Source organism: Chironomus tepperi, unplaced genomic scaffold (assembly GCF_022539635.2).
Source record: "Chironomus tepperi strain 1889 unplaced genomic scaffold, CSIRO-AGI_Ctep_v1 contig_219, whole genome shotgun sequence".
Lineage (NCBI taxonomy): Eukaryota > Metazoa > Arthropoda > Insecta > Diptera > Chironomidae > Chironomus > Chironomus tepperi.
Genome location: NW_027226341.1, coordinates 2,627,750 through 2,649,969, shown reverse-complemented (window position 1 = coordinate 2,649,969; position 22,220 = coordinate 2,627,750). Strand labels below are relative to the sequence as shown.

Below are 22,220 nucleotides of genomic sequence, written 5' to 3'. Positions count from 1 at the left end.
GTTGCATAAATTTTTGTTTATTTAACATTTAATAAACAATCTTTTAAGGTGTAACTAAAAACTATCTATCATTTTTCTTTCTTTATCATCATTATGATTTGATTTTGTTCTTAATAATCGTTCACATCATTTTGACTGTATAATAATATTGTGTTTTTCGTCTGAATTTTATTGATCGTAATTATAATATATATATGCAATAAATAATAATTATTAATAGGTATCTTATTAATTTCTCATAATTTACGTTATCATTATTATTATAATTATTATTATTTTTGTCATTTTTTTTTTTTGCAAAGCTTAAACTCAACATGTTTAATTATTTAATTTTGTTTATTGTAATATACAGTGCATATCGCAAAATATCCATACACACAATCTTCATCTCCATCATACATATTTCTACCAATCAAATTTAATTACGATTTTTCTTCAACGAATTCAAAAAATGGAATAATAGAATGTAATAAATTTTATAGTCACTTTGCTATTAGAATATAGGGATTTTTATCATATCATATTTATTATTACCATCCTCATCATTTTTTGTTAGTATGATCTCTTCATATATTTTACATAATAAATGTTGTCTAATTTTGTTCTCACTTTCATTTATTTTTCTTACTTCTTATATTGTGTGGTCTATTTTTAAATACGTAACAATGTAACTAGTTTGCCAATTTCGTTTAAATTTTTCTTATTATTTTGGGCGCTTTAAGGATCAGTATTCATTTGTCAAAATATGAAAGTATATAATGTAGGAAATAAGATTGTATATATAGAATACTAACAGGTAGGGTAAGATGATGAATTTTTGATGGATTTTTTATGTTTGTTGTGTAAAACTTAAGCAAAAACTTTGTATGAACCACAAATCATTTTGATTCTAAAGTCAGTTTCTCAAGAAACCTTACAGTAACTCGAGAAACTGGACTATGTAGATGATGTAATTTCGAAAATTAATTTATGACAGTTTTAACCATTGATTTATGATATCACATTGGACAACAACTTTTGAGATAGAACTAATCAAAGCATTTCCTCGAAATGCACAAATTACAACTTTTAAATGCGAATCTTCTTTGTCTTTAAATATCACATACTTTTTATGAAATCCTTCTAATTTAGTTTAGTATCTAAATTAATTTATTCCAACGGTTAATAGTTCTGTCTTAGTGTAAACTGTATTAGGAATCCAGGAAACTCTCAATCACATTTAAAATAGATATAAGGTAATAAAACTAAAATGTACCATACCTTTTGCGATTTAATTTCGAAATCCAATCATCTACACTTTAAAATGAATTTCTGATTACCTTAAAAATTTAAAAGAATCTTTTTTTAAAATTCATTTCTTTGCCATTTTTTTATTAATATCCTTTTATTTTTTAATAAGATCAATGCATTTTTTTGTTCGGATTAAATAGAAGGGAAAGCTTTTTAAACCGTGAATATACACTGAATTTAATGGAATTTTTTTTTTCTGAATATAATAATAGACAATATAGATTTTAATTAATAGGGGGAAGGATAGAGATTAGTCGAGGAAGGAGAAAATTTCAAGGCATTAACACTTAAAAAAAGGAAGAAAAAATTGTTTAAGCTCGAACAGCAAATTACTGATGGTAAAGTGGTCGAAAGCTTTATTTTATCAATTCCATAAAATGCTGTCAAAGTGTATAGCACGAATAAATTTTTTCCATCACTCAATAAGTGCACAAGCCTTGAAAATTAGACTAGAAAATTTTCTAAGAAAAGGAATTCAAACTAATGGGGGCGCGACTTTTTCTACTATTTTTTTGTTTGTTTCAAAACACATTCAATCTTAATATTTCTGAGCACATTAAAAAAAAGCCACTCAGCCATTCATCGATATTCTATCATATGTAATTGATTGATTATTGTAAAATGATAACAAATTAAATTTATGCTTGATTTCTTTAATTTTTTTTTAATATTTTCATAATAGTTTATTTGTGTTAATTTTGAGGGTTATAAGAGTAATGTTTGATGATAAATTGTACATGATTTTTTTTCTTTTAAATTATATGTCTCATCAATCATGCATGCTTATGCAATAGTTTATAAATGAATATTCGATTTAAGTGAGGGTTTAATACTTTTCGCTTTCATGTAATAGAATGAAGAACAAAATTGTAAATTAATCAGCGAGTTATGTATGGTCCCAAAGGTGAAAATTTAGGTCATCAAAAACTACCCAAATTCTCAACATTGGATATTGTCTTCGAGCAATTAAAAAAACTTAAAGGAATGGATTTTTCTTGAATATGATTTCATTCAATAATTTTTCATGATATTTCTTTAATTTCATTCGTTTCAAAACTACTTATTTATTAAATAGATTATCGTACGATCACCTACAATTCATTACAGCGAATACTCATCTTTGCTTCATTCTATTTATGTTTGGTTTATAATCATAATAAATACTTCAATAAGAGATGATTTCATTTTTATTCATTTTAATTTACAAATTTCAAACTATTTTTTTTTTCTTAAAAGTTTTTTTTTTTCGTTTCACTGCGCATTGTATTGTTTCATGTAAGTTGGTGTACTATTGGGATTCTTCATATATTTATAAATATATCAACTATCATCAATTAATAACAAAAATGTAACAGAAGAACATAACATTGAGAGGAAATTGAGGAGAGAAAATCATTTACGACGCTTTTTCGATACGCAGTTTTAAAGATATTATTTATTCAGAGGCATTGATTTTTTTCACTAACGCAATACATAGGCGTTGTAGAAGGAAAACAAAGGGTTCTTATTATGTTTGCTTATTTGTTTGTTCTCTAAAGTCCCCTGATCTTTTATTTAAAATTCTTTTCTCTGTATGTATGCTTATTGCATGACTTGGTAAATTGAGATAATTATTAGATCAATTTCAAATACCTTCAAGGTTGTGATTATTTAATTATAGAAAAAAATGAAGGATATTCTGAAGGATTACAGCCTTAGAAAATGAGCCTTAAACTTGGTATCACTTCCAAAATTTGATTTTGAAAGCTTTAATTTTATCAATTTTTAACCAATTTTTGAATTTTGACTTTGGACGTTTTTCTAGAATTTTTGTGACTTTATTGGTATAAATAAGGTTCGGCCAAAAACTGCAGGCCTGCTTTTCATGCATTTTAAATGCGTAGGCCTGCAATTTTTGGTTGTCCAATGCTGGACGAACGCCATTGAAAAATTATTGTCACAGCATATCTTGAACTGTTTATTGCTTTAAGATTACTTGACATATGCACCTAGCTTTAAATACTCTTAAGCATTTGATCATCACTTTAATAAAAAAAGTAAAGCTAATAGAAATTAGACGCTAATTAAATTATTCAATTTACCAATTCACGCAATAGCTTTTTTAATAAAATTAAAATTTCAATATATAATATTTATATTTACTTTTTTTATTATATATTTTAATTTTTTATGTTGCGTGTGTGTGGCAATTTTTTATTCGTAAACCTTTCTTTTCTCATTTTATATGTCACTAGATTAATTTTCTCACTTTATAAATTATTGATATATACTTTTTCATTATTTATATATTTTTTAAAGAGATTTTAAAACTTTTTTTTTCATATAATTTTCTTTAAATATTATCAAGAAGTTAGAATAGGGATATTCATTCTTGTTTTTTTTTTACTTTATTTTTTTGCTTTCATCTATATGAGAAAGAGTAAGAGAAAAATTTGCTTAAAACTTCATCTTCAGATTTTCTTCGAATATGAAAAAGAAAGAAATTAAAGGAAAATTTCTTTCTTATTTCATAATTTATTTTTTTTTTTGTTAAATATTTGAAACAACAAATAAATGAATAATATGTATTCATCAGAGTCAAAAATATTTATATCCCGTTAAGTATGGCATTTTTAGCACTTTATGTTTTTTTCCGTTTATGTCATAACTTCTTGCACATGATATTATGCACAGACATCATAATTTTCATTATAATTAGTATTTACTTATGCATATTATCTTGAAAATATTATCTACGCACATTATCAGGCTGTTTATTTCTTATCTCCAGGCATTTCCTCTTCTGGATCTTTAAGTGTGTGCCATTGAGCAATAGGTCTCCTCGGGGATGCAAGCATGTCTGACCAATGTCTTAATTCTGTGCCACTTGCATTGTATCCCAGAACAACCTTCCCAATAGGCTCCGATGTACCGATCCTATCGTAATCAACAACTGTAACAACCAAATTCACTTTCTGGATGTTTCAAAACGACCATGATGACCATGATGATGATGATGATGATGATGATGAGAGGGTTGTTTCGATGAAAAAGGTGAGCAAAAATAGAAAAGAAAAGGAAGAAAAAGGAAAGGAAATCCATTAATCGCATTCATATCAATATGAAATTCTGGCTTTTAATTATTGTTGATAGACACGCGAATTCTACTTCACGCGCGCTTTCACTACTTAATTATTTAATATATTATAGTTGTTATTATTATTATTATTACAATGTAAAGCTGTAAACATAAAAGACACATAATTATTTACACACTAAATATATAAATATATGTTATATAACTTTTTGTATAAACATATTGGAGGGTTTGATAGAATAGGGGGGTTAAAGGATAGTAAAATAGATATGTTATGCTGTTTATTAATGTAATTTCAAATGTGGAATTAATTCTTGCTTAAAGGAATTAAATATTTTTTGGTGTTTTTTTTTCAATTATTAGAAAGGAGGAAAAAAAATCAAATAATTGGAAAGTGTCTTACCTCAAAACATGTAGTTATGAGAGATTATTTTATACAAACTTTTTTTAAATTGTGGGTTTTGGTGTCGGATGTCGTTTGAGGGAAGTTTGTTTTGTCATTTTTTGTAAGGTTATAAAGAAAAGGAAAATCTTCACAATTACCATATGTTTAAGAACGTCATTAAAATATAATTTTAGCCATTTTCATCTTATTTGTTCTGCTTCATCTTCGTTCAAACGATGATTGACGTTCTAAACATGTGATAATTTTTGTTCTAATTTTTCATAAAATTTTTTTAACAAAAATTCTCAACATAATAATAAATAAACAAAATGCAAAATATTTTGGTATCCAAAAAACAATTTTTTTTTTGTCATATGGCTCATATAAAGGTATAAAATTCATGATGGAATCGAAGTTACATGCATCTGGAGACATATAGGAAATTGGGAATATAGTCATACACATATCAACATCAATATTTATATACAATTTATAAGTTTGAAAAGGAATACGAGAATTTAAAATTATTAACATTGATGATTTCACATTTTTATTGACAGTTGTTAAGCATCAACTTATCATCGAGAGGTAATTTGGACTAATCAATTTAATAAGCGTCGGAATGCTAATTTACATTAATGTCATGGTATTATCTAAGGCACTGAGCAGTCTTGAAGTTGAATTCAATTGAAATTCAGTCTAAAGCATCATACGCAGTGTACTTTAAAGCCTTAAAAGCTTTCACTATTCTATATTGAATTGTTTCAATAAATTGCGCATATAAATCTGTAGATAGAGATTTTTAAGCGCCAAATAGAACTCAATTGAAATATTTGGAAGCAGAGCACTAGAACTAAATTTCCATCAAACCTTTATATGAAAAATAAATTATAATCATTAAAAGATTTTCCACTAAGAGTGTCTTTATGGATGTTTGTGGCATCATTCTAGTATATAAGAATTTTATGTTTAAATGCCACATAATCAGCCAAAAAGCTCTATTCCAGTGAATCAAAATTAAAAATATTTTTGATCTACAAATTATAATTTTAATTTTGGTGTATAATTTATTTTTATAGCCTATTAGGTACATTTTGTTAAATTTTCTGGTTGTTAAAGAATATTCATAAAAAATTGCAAGAATTCAATTGTGTTTTGATTTACAATTGATAAGTGTCAAACGAAATGTACAAGGCCACTTTTGGTTAAAACAGCATAGCGAGACATAAAAGACATCTATGAAATTAAACTATAAGAAAATGGGGGATGGGGGGATTTTTTTTTATGGTGAACTTTACTATAAACTAATATCATCTAAACTTTATTAACATCTAATTATTTAGTGCCAATTATTTAATGCTAAATTAAAGAAAAAATTCTCTGGAATTTTGCAAAATTTTAAAACTTTTTTTTGAAAATGTTCCAAAGAATTTCAACTTCAATGGGATGCTAGATTAGTGTAGAATTGTGTGTATTTTTCCAATTAGCGACAATTTATGATTCATTAAATTTTAATGATTTAATTTGAGTGTTTAATTGTGTGAGTTTAAATGATGGAATTTAAGGATTTACAGAAAATGCATTGCGAAAATTGCATTAAGCATAATTTCTATTTTATAAAGCATAAGCATGTATTTCCTATAAATCCTTTTTTAATTTTCAAATTAATTTTCAATTTTGATAAAATTTCAATTTTATAAATTCAAATTTCAACAAAATTGAATGAAAATTCCATCATTGGTATAGTAATATTGATGAATGATTGATTGAATTTTTTTGGCATAAAATTTAGAAAAAACTTTATTTTTTCATTTATTTGAAATTGATCGGAAAACGTCGCTGCACTGTTTTAGGAAAAAGTGGAAAAATTTGTTATTTTTTTATTTTTTTGGTATTTTTTACTGAATCGACAATGACCAATAATCATAAAATTGTGTAAGAATGTTTCTTAATGGATTTGTAAACCATATAAAATATGTAAGTGAAATTTCTCACAAATTAATGACATTGGTCAATGAAATTCTGTAAAAATTCTGAAGTGAATTTTGTTTGATGAGCTTTTCAATGAACTTTTTTATATTGATTATGTGCCAAATGTAATGATTATTGTTGAAAATGTAACAATTTTTTTTTATATGATTTAAATACTGGTAAACGGAAATGTAATATACTTGAGAGGTTTGCTTTTGTTTTCGAAGATTTTTCTTTACTCATGATTCTCTCTTCTCTTTTTATTTCAGTTATGAATCAGAATCAGAAATTTTTTCAGATATTTTGAAATGATTGACGTCTTAGAAGAGAGAGTGAGAGAGAGAAATAGGTACGTAGGCTTGATTTTTAAGAATATTCTATTTTTTGATTTTATTTTCGTATATTGTCATATTAAAGTATTATTGTCGTGAAGTGTCTCTGTTTTGGTTTGTAAATTTGTAATTTATCTACATTTTTTGTTTAACTTTGGTTTTGTATATTACCATAACGTTAAATACTTTAATGATTTATATATATATATTGTGAAAATATTCAGAGAAAGTTAAAGTAGAAAAGGGGGTAGTAATAGTAAGGTAGGGGAGAATATAGAATATAAAATTTTTGATGTGTATTATATCACAACATTTATATATCTTTGTATATTTTTTGTAATTATCGGTATCATGCATACAGAACATATAATTCTTAAATGTATAGCAATATATAACAATCAACTAAGTAACAAAAAATATTTGAATGCTTCACCGGAGAAAACAGCTTGAATCGTGTATAAAAAATTTGGAAATTCGTATGAAATATTTGAAATTCGACAATCATTTTGCTCGTGCATCACGGCCCGTAAAAATATAATTTTATTATAGAACCAAGGAAAATGTCCGGAAAAACAATTTTCTTCGGTGTATTCATTCAAAATCAAACGTAACTCAAAATCAGAATTAAAATCATATGCTTCATATAACATATCAATAAACAATTATATCAATCTATATGTATCACATTTTATAGGTAGGTTATAGAAATCACACGAGATTGTCATTTATTACTGAAAGATACACGCGATTTGTGATATGTTTTTTTGTGAAAATCGTAGGACATAAAAAATCTTGTTTACATGTAAAATCAATACAAAAGATTGACAAAAATCGAATAAAAATAAAATAAATAAAAAGCAAGCACGTTGTTCGCAATCTCGTGCATACATGTATGTGGTTCTTCCAACAATATTTAGCACTTTGATGAAAGAGGCAAAGAGATTTTATATCTCTTAAAATGGAAAGAGACCACTATAGAGTAGATTTTTCGAAAACAAATAATAAAAGAACCAATAAAACTAAATAAAAACACGCCAACATAAAATTGTATTGAATTATATATAAAATTAATACACACGCAACGAACATGATACATTTTCATTATTTGCACTTCAAGCTAGACATTGACGTTTGCGAATAGGTTTGTTGCGAAAGAAGTGGCTTCTTCTTGAAAACAAAAAAAAAAATTGTGGATGGATAAGAGACTTAAGTCACTTGTATTGAAAAATCTTCTATTTTTGATCATTTCAAAAAACAAAATATGAACAAAAAGTCATTGTGGATTATATAAAGCGCTTCAAATCTTCGCTCATGTCAATATCAACGTAATGTGATTATTATTAGATGCATAATATATATTTTTTTTATATCTCTTTATGATAGTATAGTACATTTTCGCATACTTGTATTTGTTCGAATGGTACTTCAAATGAAAACGACTCATTGTAGTATGGATTCAATGTACATTTCTTGATACTTGTTTTCTTTTTCTTTAAACGCTTTCCATTCTGCATAATTGCTATCTTAACATATGGATCTGAAAATAAAATTGATTTTTTATGTCACTTTTTATAATAAGAATTTGATTCTTTTGCTGTCAAAAATTTCCTAATGAAACATAAGCATTAAAAAAATCCAAAGTAAAAAAATATTTTAATGTTGATTCTTTCTTCACTACGACAAGAAAGAATTTCAATCCCAACACGATATATCTACCTGATAATCCACCAACGTCCATCTTCTTCAGATTCTTTGCCTCCAATATTACGACAGTTAACTTGCCAGCCGTTGGAACGTATCTCAATGAGAAGCAAATGTCACCCAACTTTTCCTATATTATTTCATCATTCAGTTATTGAGTAAAGACGCCAGTATACCAGACATTATCGTTACAACAATTCAATTACAGTTTTATATTTATATTATTTTTTTTTGCACGAAGAGAGGAAGCGACGCAATATCCGAGATGTAAATAAAATCCAATGTTGTTTTTCATCAGGAGGTTGATGTCACGACATTATGTTGTCCACGCGTTGATTTAATTTTATTTTTTATTTTTAAATTTATGGTAATGAATTGCAGAGCATCATAGCAAGTCAAAGGAAGAGAAGAAGAAAAGAAAAAGGCATTAGATTAATGTTACTATATATGCTGTTTCATATTTAACCATTTAACATAAATAAAAGTTTTATTTTAATTCTATAAAGCTTGTTTAAATATTTTTTGTAAATCCTACAAGAACCTCCGTTAATAATTCTTGATATGAAATATAACTTTATATGTAGATTTACTTTTAAAAATTGGTAATGGCAAAATACGAAAATTAAAAAAAAGCTTTACAAACATTTTGTCGTTGAGTATGTGGATAAGCATTAAGATACGTAATGGAAAATTTTCTTGATTACTAACTGTTATATAATTAATTACTTTTTAAATTAAACACAATAGAAGCTTGGTTTTTATCCCGATCGGCACACACCGTCGATGAGACGGCAGGATACTTAAAACCAATTGGCAGCAACTTGACGAAAACAATCATATTGACCATTTGATTCTAAGTATATCACTCAAGAATTGAGTTTTAAGACGCTTTCGTCATCAGGGATGTGTAGAATGTGCACACATATTCCAACAATTTCATGTATGCACAGAGGGAAATGTTTGAATATGTGTGAAAATCAGTACATTTTCCACATGATAATTTTACATGTGACACATTTTAGAATACATCAGATTCTGTTTTCAACAACCCTATTCGTCGCAAAATTAGAAAATTTAAGGAGAATACTTCCCTTCAAAACTATTACTAACTTATGGCGTCAACTTTAAAAGAAGACAAAATTACAAAAATTAAGCTTTCGAAATTCATAAAAATGAAAATTTTCCATTTTCGAATCTTTAAATCTTAAACTTTACAAACGACAAAACTTCACCAAAAACGAAATTATATAGTGAATTGGAGGTGAATGAAATCTAATATCTTATCATTATATTTAGTTATTACATTATTCTTTTGAATTGTTAAACGTAAAATATATATATTTATATTGAGGACATAATATGTAGTGAAGGGGAATGTGGTTATAATACATAACTTTTATATAAAAAAATTCTACAACACAACATAGCACTTAACGTTGAAAGGATGATGACAAAAATATATATTTAATATCTAAACTTATAACAAATGTTCATTCTTAGTCAAAGGATTTGTCAAGAAGGAAAATAAAAAAAAAAATATCTTCAATCCTCCACAACATAAAGTCTGTACAGCATTTCAGACTATGCAATCATTCGTAGTAACTAGTTCGTCGTATGATGATTCAAAAAAACAAATTAATATTTTGAATTGGCATTAAAATTATATTAAGTGAATTTTTTGATTATGAAACAAACAATAATAAATCAAAAGTTCATCTAGTCTGAACGATTTTGTTATATAAAAATCACGTTGGTCTGCTGTATGGACTACTTTTTAGTGTAATTCTATTCACTTCTTCATCTTTGCTTTCAATCTTTAAAGACTAAAATGTATAACGCAATTCAATTTTTTTTACATAAGTAACTTGCTTAGCAAAGACTTTATAATGAATTCTCAGTTGTATCATTCATAAATACTTGGTTACAATGTCATATTGATGTTAATGGAGTCAAATGACACTGAGATGGAAGAGTCAAAAATTTTGTAACATCATTTTTATAAGAAAATAAGTAGAACATTGCCAATTCAAATTAATAAACACCCAGCTCAAGCATAAAAAATAATATTTCATTTTTGGATGTTTGATTGCACATTTTTCTTTAAGTTTATGAGTGTATGAAATATCGCATTGAGAGAAACTAAATAAATGCTGATGATGTATGGACTAAAATATTTTCCAATATTTTTTTGCGTTTTTTGATGTTTATAAAAATAAAATCAAGTTTCTTTAGTGTAGTGTAGGAGGACATTTATGAAGTAAAGTAAGAGATAAAAGTTGTTGATTCAGGAAGAGGAGTTGAAGTGTGTAAGGAAGAGTAAAAGGGAAAAAAAATTTTAAACATTCTATAATTACTTGCTACATTCCGTTGTACCATCCTACAAAAAGCAGACAACTTATATTGTATATACAATTCTACTTAAAAGCTTTTTCTCTACTGCAACTAATGTCATACTAAATAATTTGATTTATAAAGGTCAATCATAAAAAGAAATCTAAATTAAAAGTCAAGCTAATGCATCTCCATTAATGAAGATTGTGTGATAAAAACGCATTAAAAAATAAGATTTACAATTTAAACCTCCAAAAACATATTTTCAACAAATAAAGACTTTTTCTAAGGAATGATACAAAATCTAGGGACGCCATTGCAACAGCAATAATATAGAGTAACTTCGTCATTCGTTTCACACATAACATTCAACCATTATTATAATGATGACTTAAAAATATTGTTTAGAAAATCCCTTTGTTGATGTATTTATTATTTTGTGCTTTTAAGATATTTTTATTTGCCACCCGACATGTAGAATATGAAGAATAACTGAAACTGTATGACTGACAAAAGAAGCTTAAATCTTACATCTTTTACGACTTATGTAAATATTTTTGAACATTCAAGGATTTTTTTCTTTTTAAATTCCCCGAAACACATGACTTATAACATCATACAGCAATAAAGTTACTTTTTTTGGATTACTTGAGATTTCAATTTAATTCAAATTATTGTTAAATATTCATTTTTTGATTGTTCTGTGAAAACTCAAGGCAGCCAAAATAAGAGCAGAAATAAAATCTATGAGGACAATATTACAACATCGACAACGAATTTAGCAACAAAGGTAAAAATTTCAAAGATATAAAGTAGAGAAAAGCTTTTGCACAAAAATAAACATCTTCCGAAATTAAAGAATAAACATTGTGACTTCTTACATTCAACATAGAGTCTCATGTGAGTAAAGAGAAGTTTCTTTTTTGGTTTGTATATAAAAGTTTCCAATTCATGTACACGTATTAGTTAATTTGTTATTTTGCCAATGGATGCTACCAAATTTTTTTTTATTTTTCTTTCTCTTGTTCACAAACATATCACTTGATGTAATCAAATCGGTTTGTATTTGATTAGTATATTTAGCAAATCTTGTGGTTTTTAATTACATTGTGGCTCATAACGGATATAGCAATTGAATTTAATTTTGGAGAAGGAAAATATTTTTATGAGGATAGAGCTTAATTTAAATTGAAAATTTTATTTCATTATTTCTGACTAGACACTAAAAAATGAAGAAGCTCTTAAAATTTCTTTAAATATTTCTTTTGAATGGATAACGAGAGGAACAGGATGTCGACCTTATAAGCTTGACATATCATGGCAAGTTCTTCAAATCATGTCAAGTTCCTCAAATTGTTATTACTAGATATTTAAATATAAGGTCGACAGTTCCCAGACTATTCCACTCGGGATTAATTACTTTATTAATTCAGATTTCAATGTTAATTGTTGTTCCTGATGTGAAGAACAAATATTTAGCTTTCAAAAAAATCATTTATCATCATTGAGTCTTCGTAAAATCACTTAAATTTCAAGGATATGAGTTTTTATGTGACCAAGAGCAAGAAAAGAACTTTATGAATTTTTTATGATTTTCAAAACAAAAAAATCAATTTCTAACACTCAATAAATTTTTTTCTTATCAATCAATTTGATACTTACGCAAAATTCCAGATGAAATAGCCAGATTCAGTCCGATTCAGGAAATAATTTTTTTATTTTATTTTATTTTTTTTAATGATTGAAATTTTTGGAGGCATTTTTGCATGCAATTTAATTAGATGATTTTTCAAAGAGATTTTGATCGAGTTTTATAGATTAAAAGTATTTTTAATTAATTTTTTTTTAGATTTTTAAATGTTTTTTGTTTTGATTTAAGATATTTTATTGGATTGATTGATGAAGATAACCATTCATTCACAGGCGAAGCACAGCAGAGGAAAAATTGTGGAAAGAGAAAAGTAATTTAAACGTCAATACAATTAATTTTCATTAAAAGTAATTTTTTTTTTTGTTTCATTAAATTAAGAGGAAATAAAAAGAAATTAAGAATTCAATTAATGTGGGTTATTTGTTTTTAAAAATAATTAAGTAACAAATTATAAGGAACAGAGATTTTTAAAATTTTAGATTTAAATTTCTTCAGATTTTTAATTTTTTTGAAAGAGTTTTCTTTAAAAATAAAAATTTAAAATCCAAAAGAATTATTAAGCCCAATTAAAAGACTCCTGCAAATAAGCCTTTGAAGATCGAAGTCATTAAAATTTTTACAATCTGAAGATTTTGAAATAAAGTTTTCAAATCCAATTTTTTGAAATATTAAATTAAATATTACTTTAAAATTATTAAAGCCCATTTTCACAGTTATGTTTATCAATTGTAATTGCATAAATCCAGTAATTCTAATTTCAGATATTTGAAAATCAAATAACTCAATTGAGTTTGGATAAAAAAGAATAAGATTTAAAATAATATTTGATATATACTTAAACTAAAAAGCGAATAATTTTCCAATTTCAAGTTCAATTTCTGATTGTATTTGGTTATATCAAAAAATTACTGGAATCAAAATTAATTCCAATAATTTTTTTATAAAAAATTTATTTTTTTCTCAAGCATTTTGAAAATAATAAAATAGAACTTAGATAAAATGAATATACATACAATAAACGAAGGACACAAAGAAGAAAAAAATAGTGAAATTTTTAAAGGATACAAAGGAGACAGGAACGAAAGATATATAAAAGAAAACATATTGATTCGAATTTTCATCTTATTGATTTTCCGTGCAAAAATATAAATTTTATATATTTTCCTTTCTTATGAAAGTAACTGAGCGAAAGCTGATTAGAAACAGAAGAAAAAATGCTCTTTGGAGTGAAAGAAATGTGAGAAAGAAAAATCAATGATGAGAAAATGTTGGTCTCAATATAAGAGCATTAAATTTTCATGATATTCTTTTCTCTCACTGTGATGAGACATAATAAATAAACGAGGACGGTTATAACCGTATTACAGGAAGTTGAAGGCGACAATGATGCATTGAAAAGATGAGATTTTTTTCAAAGAAGGTATAGGACTACTTATGCTTAGATACCCTTTTCAATAGCAAATTAATGAAAACCTTGAATTTTCTGTACCATTGCAGATATTATTAGCCTCCTTTTCTGTTATATCCAATTATTGTATTATTAGACTTTCTAAAAGTAAAATTATTTTATTTTGCATGGTTGATTTTTCGTCAAAAAAAATTAATTAAAAATGTTAAATCTTTAATCATATTAAGTGTCAAAATACAAACTATCTAAAAACTGTTTTTTACTTAAAATTAAGAATGAAAGTTCACAACGAAAAACCAAAACAAGAAGATGCTTAAAATGCAAATTTAGTTTCTTATTGAAAAAAATGAAAAATTAAAAGAATATTTCAATACTTCCTGCAGATACTCTTTTCTTGCATGTACATTACACGCGCTCAAATTAATGAATTAATTAAAACGATAAGGAAAAGTTCCTCATCACTAATAAATTTTACTAAATTTGAAAATTAAAGGAATTTAATTAATAAAAATAAAGTTGATCAAGAGATTTATAGTAAGAGAAAGAGAATCCAAAGTTGAAAATTAAAAGAGTCTTAAATAAATAAAAATAATAATTTCATAAACAGCAAAATGCAAGAATAAGCGAATTATTTCATTTCAAAAAAGTAAATAGATTAGTAAGATAATTAATAAAATAAGTGCTTGAGAAAAATGCATTATCAAGAGAGAGAGATAGGTATATAGATATATGTAATTTACATAAATGTTGAAAAATATTATGTTCAGGATTAAAAAGTATTCGTTTTTGTAGAAGTAAGTATATGAACTTGTTTGAAGGTTGAATGATAAAATTGGAAAATTACAAACGATTTTAAAATTAAATAATGAATAAAAAGAAGATGAGAATTAATGAGAGTGGTATGGAATCTAGGGACAAATGCAAGGAAGAAGACATAACATAATGAAATCAAAAAGAAAATCGCGTGGGTTTTTTTAATAAAAAATGAAATAATTTTTCTGAAATATGACGATGTAAATGACAAAGTACTTATTGCATTTTCAGTCAATTTTGTTTTATGCATTAACAATTTCTTATCTACGTATGTTGGTTGATAATATTGAATGAAATTTAAAAAAATTAAAATTCATATTATTGATGGAATAATGAAAGTTAAATTGAACTGGGTGTTGAGTACATTTCCATCAAACTTGAGCATATATAGATTATCACTTGACCATACAATCTTTGCAAAGGACTTTGATCATTTTCCAAAAGATTTTTAAAAAATTTGGATTGTTAAAATTTTGAATATTTTTTGCATAACTTAAATTAATTGTTGAAAGACTCAAATTTTAAAATTTAATTTATTTGTCACTAATTTTATCATTAAATTGGAAAGCAAAATGGATAAATTAGGGAATAATATCAATTTGACCTTTGTTTAGGAATTGCTTTATTTTTTAGATTTTCAGATAAACATTCCATAAAGTGTGTGAGAAAACTAAAAATTAATATCAAACTAAAATTTAAAAAAAGAAATAAAATTAATGATATAAAAATTATCTCCAAAAGTATTTTAGACTTAAATCGTCTATAAATTGAAATAAAGTAAATAAGTATAAGATGGAAAAGTTTTTAAAGAAAGATTGAAGAAGTGAATTAGTTCTCTTACCTGACCACCTTCGCCTTCAACGCTTTGCAATTCACGCCATTCTTCAATAGTTTGAGCCAAATCAATTTGACATAGTGGAACCTTTACTTCACCAATTTGGTCGTGTTTTGAGAATCGATCGAAGTCAAAGATCGCAAACACCAGAGTTTTATTCATTGCCTCAGCATACGGCAAATTCTAAAATGTCAAAATTAAGCAATCAAAAAAATATTTTTGTTAGTTTTTATGCCTTAATAAGTTTAATTCATATGCTGATATTTTACCTTGAACACAAATGTTTCATTAAATTCTGGATTGAGAGTCTTTCGATGCACTTTAGTTTCAAACTTTTTCTTCTTATCAGGAAGTAAGTAAACCTTAACATAAGGATCTGATGTTCCACCCATATCAAGTGCAGGCAATTCTTCAGCTTTAATAACACTTACAGCCAAACTGTTCGAGTTAAAGTCATATTCCAGCTACAAAAAATAAATGACACCATTAAAGTATTTGAATTGACATCACTCAATATCTTGGGATGTTCAAAAACCACAAACATTTTGAGAATAAAGACAATTGACGTCATGAATTTAATGTCAAATTAAATATTAACTCACTTTATATTGCAATTTTCCAAGTTTTTGTTCACTTTGTTTGCTGCCTTCATCTTCTTGCTCTTCAGCATTATCAGTCAATTCTTCCATATCAGGTTGGACCTGTGTATTTACGTATTATTTGAGGTAGAAAGAAGATTCGAATTAGATTTTTATTTATAATAATTTTATGCACTGTAATAATTTTTATGACATATGAAAAAGCGATTATAATTGTTCAAAAATGATAGTTGGTAAATGATATAAATGACCAAAAATATTCATGTCTCTACACACGATTTACACGTATTTGTAAGAATTGTTTGGCACAATAATAATATTTAACACAATATTAAGTTAAATTTACATCTACACAGAGATAGATTAAGGGAAAGAAAATAACTCATTTAATCTCATATATATATATTTGGTAAGTTATTGCTTTATGTACTTTTTGTTATGTAATGTGTGATTATGGAAAGTAATGAAACATATAAGTATAGCTGAATAAGTGAATGATCAAACTCAAATTTTGGTACTCGTCTTATTTACACTTTACTAGTGCACTACCTCGAAATAATCTCAATTTATTAATTAAGTTGGTCTTTCTCACTCGCTAAATTTTCCGAACCTTATCATTTCAGAACAAAAGCATTAAAAGGTTTTCAGCTTATAAAATAAAAATAATTAATGCATATTTGAAAATTCAGTCAGCATTCAAAGAAAAACATATTACATCAGCAGATCATTTAAGCATTCTTATATGACCATAGATTTTTAGCATAACCGAACCTTTCTTTTCTTTCACGAACTTCACTTTGTTTTCTATTATAAAAATATTCTTGAGTTTTTATTGACACATGTTGATTCTTGATGACGAAATAATCCTGTTTATCAATCGAATATAAAGAAATATGCTAAAGCTTTCACTTTCTCATCTTACATTTCCTTCCGATTTTCTATTTTCCCGAACAACACAAATGAAAAAGGCTTCGCCACGGAGTCCTCACAATCTTTTTATTGGCTCCAAATGGAAGCTGCCTTTGTTTGGCAAACATAGGGCTACATCAAGAGCCTTCTTCATTTGTGTCGCTCGGGATTGACTATAAAAATCTTTTCCGCTGTTTAGGCTCGTAATACTAAATATGTAGCTAAAAATAACAATTTACTTAATGAATTTATCCTCTTGTAGTCCGGAATATTACTATATTTCGTATTTGATATCCTTAGCTAGCGTACTGGTGCACGGTATCTTTACAAAATTTTCTTAGTGCACACTATATTCTGACTAATTGTCTTGTGTGGAAATCAGAGTCATCTTGAAAGGCACTAATGCAATTTAAATTTTATGATCTAAATCTCGAAATTTTATGTTTTTCAACATTGTTTGTATGTAAAAAGATTTGGCTTGAAATAGTCACATTTTAGCATAAATTTTGAAATTTTTAACCTAAAACTGATTTCACTAGAAGCATAAAAGTGACATAAGCAAGAATAAGCACTGCTTTTGCCTATCTACTCACGTTTTCGAACAAACAAGGAGCATGTTCACAAGTATGTTCACAAAATTGAGCATTCTCAATTATATTGATTGAGTATACTCAAGAGCATGCTCGTTTGGGTGAGAATTCTCAATTTCTGTTAGGGAATTTATGTTTTAATTTGAACCATGTTGACAGTTAGGATTTCAAAATGTGTCTCAAAATGTGGCTATTTTCAAGTCAAATTTTTTGGCATATAAAGATTGTTGAAAAATTAAATTATTGTAGATTTTGAGCTTAAAATGTAAAATGGTTTGTGGACATATCAAGACAACTCTGGTGGAAATTCGGGGCTAAATCTTTTGTTCTAAATGTAAAATTTTTAAATATTTTTTGATGTTTGTGTATGTATTTACATAAGAATTTACTAAAAACTCAAGAAAATTGCACTAAAATATAAAAATCTAATGAAGACAAAAATCTATGGAAAATTTCTGTATACAAATTTGTAATAATAAAAATGATAAAATTTATGCAATAAAATAAAATAAATTAATTTTGTTTTTGCTAAAAATGACGACTGATCTTAAGGGTAAATTAAAGTTCTATACTGCCTTGATCTCATTTTATATAAATTTAATTAGAATTGACAGTGGTGGGCAATCTGTGTGCCGCGGCTCACTAGTGTATCGCAATTTTTTTTGAAAATGCCTTGAACCGTGTGATGATCGAGGCTTATCACGAAAAATAAAAGATTGTCCACCACTGGTCTAAAACATTGCAGAACTAGTTACTTTCTTAAATGATGTGATAAAAAATAGCTATAGATGATAAAACTATCGAGAGGAACATGATTAATTAAAGGAGAAAATGCAATATGCAACATGATTATTAATGTCATCGAGTTGAAATGGAAATGCGCATCACCTGCATACAATATGTTCATTAATAAATACTTTGTAGTGTGGAGTAATTTCAAGAAAAAAAGAGCCGAAAACGTCCTCAGTTTTAGCATAAACTTGTAGCATCAAATTGAATATACACAATATACACAGTCAATCAATCAATAAAGAATGATAGAAATTGTATTTCAGGCTCAATAGATAAAATAATATAGAAAAATGTCATGTACATAAGAATTAGAAATTAAGTAAGTCAATAAGATTACATTATACGTGAAATACTCAAAAATAGAATTTAGAACATAAAAGTTTGTAGACAGAAAGGATAAAGATAACAGAAAAAAAAAGAAATTACACACACAACATTCAATTAAGTACATAATCAGTATACGATTAACTTTATATATAGATCATTATTTTCATATATATCGAACAGCCAAACATTCATGGACATGATTATATTAACCTTTTCTTTATAAGCAGATCCAAGTAACTGTACCGATTTCAAATCAACGCCTTTCATTCCTTTCTTTCCATCTTTAGAGCGTCGTTTACGGAAGCAACGTCGAATGCAAAATCCACAAATGCCGAGGATAATAAGTGCGATGAGAATAAAGATTGCCACGACTCCCCATGGTGGTATGCCAGTCATATCGCTCATTTCTTTTGTTTTTGAGATCCCTTTCTCAATACTTGTGTCTAAAAGCGATTTCTCGGTCGATGCTTCAGTTGATTCCTCCTCTTTATTGATAAAAAACAGATAAAAATTATTTTAAAAATTTAATTTTTTTTCTTAACTTTTTTAATTGCCGTACCTTCTAACTCTGTAGTAGTAGTTGGTGTTGTGATTCTAACTTTGTGCAGATGTTTTCCAAAAATGTGTGTAGCGAGCGTCGTTGGCTTTTGCTCTTCCTCAACATAATCTTCTTCAGCTTGCGTGCCAGCTTGACGCTTCACTAATACTCTTTCTAAACCTGGAGCCATTTCTTCACACTACACAATGGTACACAGAAAGAAACAAAAAAAAACAATAAAACTAAAATTAATCACAATCATTAAACAAGCCACACAATCGCTGATATTATGTATGTGACATAGATCGATAATATATTTAATTTTCATTGTTTTGCACTTTTATAATATATTTTTAGGTTTATCTCATTTCACTATTTTGTCAACATTTATAATATTGTAAGTAGGTATTATGGATAAATGAAAATCCGGCCGATTTATTTTCCCATATTAATATTTGTGAAAAGCTATATGAATGCGGAGTTATGGCAAAATTTGGCAACGATATTAGGTTATTCTTTAGAATTATGGATTAACATGAATATAAAGGAATACAAACATAGATCTTTAAGATCCTACGTGTCTTGCATACATGAAGGAACCTTTTCTTAGAATCTTACTCATTATACGACCATGAGTTCATATCCATCCCGAGTAGACAAAAGAACCGTTAAAAGTTGTCAGAAACTAGGCATTAACTAGTTATAACGTATTTTTGTCCACTCGACCGAGAATTGAAATGAGATCTGTAATCCTATGATTAACTGCTAATGTAGGGACATCCTTTTAATCCCATCGAATTCCTTAATATTTTTAAAAAATGAGCAGCTTTTTACATAAGTCATAAACTTTTTTAGATGTTCCCGAGTAAATTACGGCAAGTCTGATTTGGAAAGTTGCCAAGCTTCTTTGTAATTCCGTGATTGCTTAGTGATAAGAATGCATAACGTGAGTTCGATGCCCACTCGTGATAAAAATTACATTCTTTGTGCATGTATGTCTAAAAATGGGTATCACATGCACAAACTAGTATGAACATCCGCAATAATCCTTTACAATAGTTTTAAATCATTTCCATTAAGAAGTTTTTGCCAATTCCGAATTTTTCTTCGTGAGCATCGTTGATTGTGAGCATTTATATGATGGTATGTGTTCCATTTTTTCTAAATCTTGGCTACAATTTGAGTTTCACTTTACATAAATGAACACTTAAAGATCTGATATGATTCACCAATCTTGCCAATAATCACTATGAGAATCGTAGGAAGTGCTTCATTCACAGAGTTTCACCATTTTTTCACTTCCATTTTTGAAGCAATTTTATATATCAATGCGTAAAATAGTAAATGACTCTAATCCATAGATTCATAGGAAATTGCCACTTTTTTCTCAATGAAAAGCTCAGTTCCTTCATTCTTCTTCGATTTTTTTCACATATAAAAAAAACGGAACGAAAAAAAAAATTATTGATCCAAAAAAAAATTTCTGTTCTGCTTTCAAGAACACTTTATAGTTCATATACACAATATTATCCATTTCCATAATTGATTGTTTTGACAAATCTTTCACTAAGAAAATTTTATGTAATTCACTTATCATTTGGATATGCTCACCTATAAATTTCACTTTAAGTAATTTCCCACGTATATCTAATAAAATATGTTTAACTAAGCTTTTAATTCTTGAGGAAAAATTACTGAAAGAAAAAAAATTTTCTCTATTTTCGCTGTGCTAAGGAAAAAGGAAAAATGGATTCCTTTTAGATTTTTTCTTGCACTGTTTGAAGTTGGAAATTTTGAATTTTTTTATTGTACTTGAACTATTTTCACAATATATTCGTGCACATTATGGATACTCTTTATATTGTACACCAATTAACACATTAATTAAACTCCAAATTTTGTTTATTAATCCAATAAACTAAATTAAAAATCCTTTCTCGTCCTTTTCACTCTGACGATCGTCGCGAATTTCCGAATTTTTCACTACTGGACGGAGGAAAAATTTTCTTGAATGGAAGTGAAAAAAGAAAGAACGGCAGACACGAGAAACATATAGAGGAAGGAAAAAAAGTTTCGTATGTAGGGAAAATCGATAGCAATGACGATGAACGAAGAGAAAAAAAGTTCATGCGCTTTTTAAAAGCTTCATGATGCGCAAGGCATTGGATATGGATGGAATGAATGCGAACAGAAAACTATACGCAGTGTTGATAAATGTGCGTTCATCTACATCAGCTTTTTGTACTACAAGTTTGTATAATGGAAAGTAAATAAAAAGAGCATAAGAATGCTTACCACGTTACTGACTTTTCAGGGTTCTACTTCCATTAATGTCACGTGAATTTTCTTGTAAATATTTTCGTCGTTAGAGCATAATTGCTTAATTTTTAGATTATTTTAGACATGATTTATAGCATACCTTAATGACATCACTCAAATATCACTTGATTCCTGAAAATAGTTAAAGGCTGTAAAAGGTAATGAATGATTTTTAGTGATGACGTACGGTACCGACCGAAAAGAGTGAAATTAAAGCAGCTTGTGGACTATATGACCAACAGAGCTCACACTAAATTTCCCTCATCAGTACGTTCGTAACAAACTGCTCACTTAAAAGCTTGTCTTGAGACCCATCTTCACATACGGCTGTCCAAGAAAAAAAAATACCTCAG

General features: G+C 27.1%; 1 protein-coding gene across 3 annotated transcripts; it reads right to left on the bottom strand.

Moving 5' to 3' along the window:
• Nucleotides 1-36: 36 nt before the first annotated feature.
• Syt1 (Synaptotagmin 1) lies at nucleotides 37-21,558 on the bottom strand. Of its 3 annotated transcripts, none has more exons than XM_070640315.1 (9): nucleotides 21,160-21,558; nucleotides 19,570-19,747; nucleotides 19,254-19,495; nucleotides 16,396-16,494; nucleotides 16,063-16,257; nucleotides 15,800-15,976; nucleotides 8,771-8,885; nucleotides 8,458-8,591; nucleotides 37-4,244 (listed from the first exon to the last, which is right to left on the bottom strand). In XM_070640315.1, the coding sequence occupies exons 2-9, from the start codon at nucleotides 19,736-19,738 to the stop codon at nucleotides 4,044-4,046; spliced, it is 1,332 nt and encodes a 443-aa protein (XP_070496416.1). In that variant the 5' UTR covers nucleotides 19,739-19,747; nucleotides 21,160-21,558; the 3' UTR covers nucleotides 37-4,043. The 3 variants fall into 3 exon arrangements, with proteins under 3 accessions (XP_070496416.1, XP_070496414.1, XP_070496415.1); XM_070640313.1 differs by having other exon boundaries at nucleotides 38-4,244; nucleotides 19,221-19,495; nucleotides 21,160-21,556; XM_070640314.1 differs by having other exon boundaries at nucleotides 38-4,244; nucleotides 8,771-8,879; nucleotides 19,221-19,495; nucleotides 21,160-21,544.
• Nucleotides 21,559-22,220: the final 662 nt, after the last annotated feature.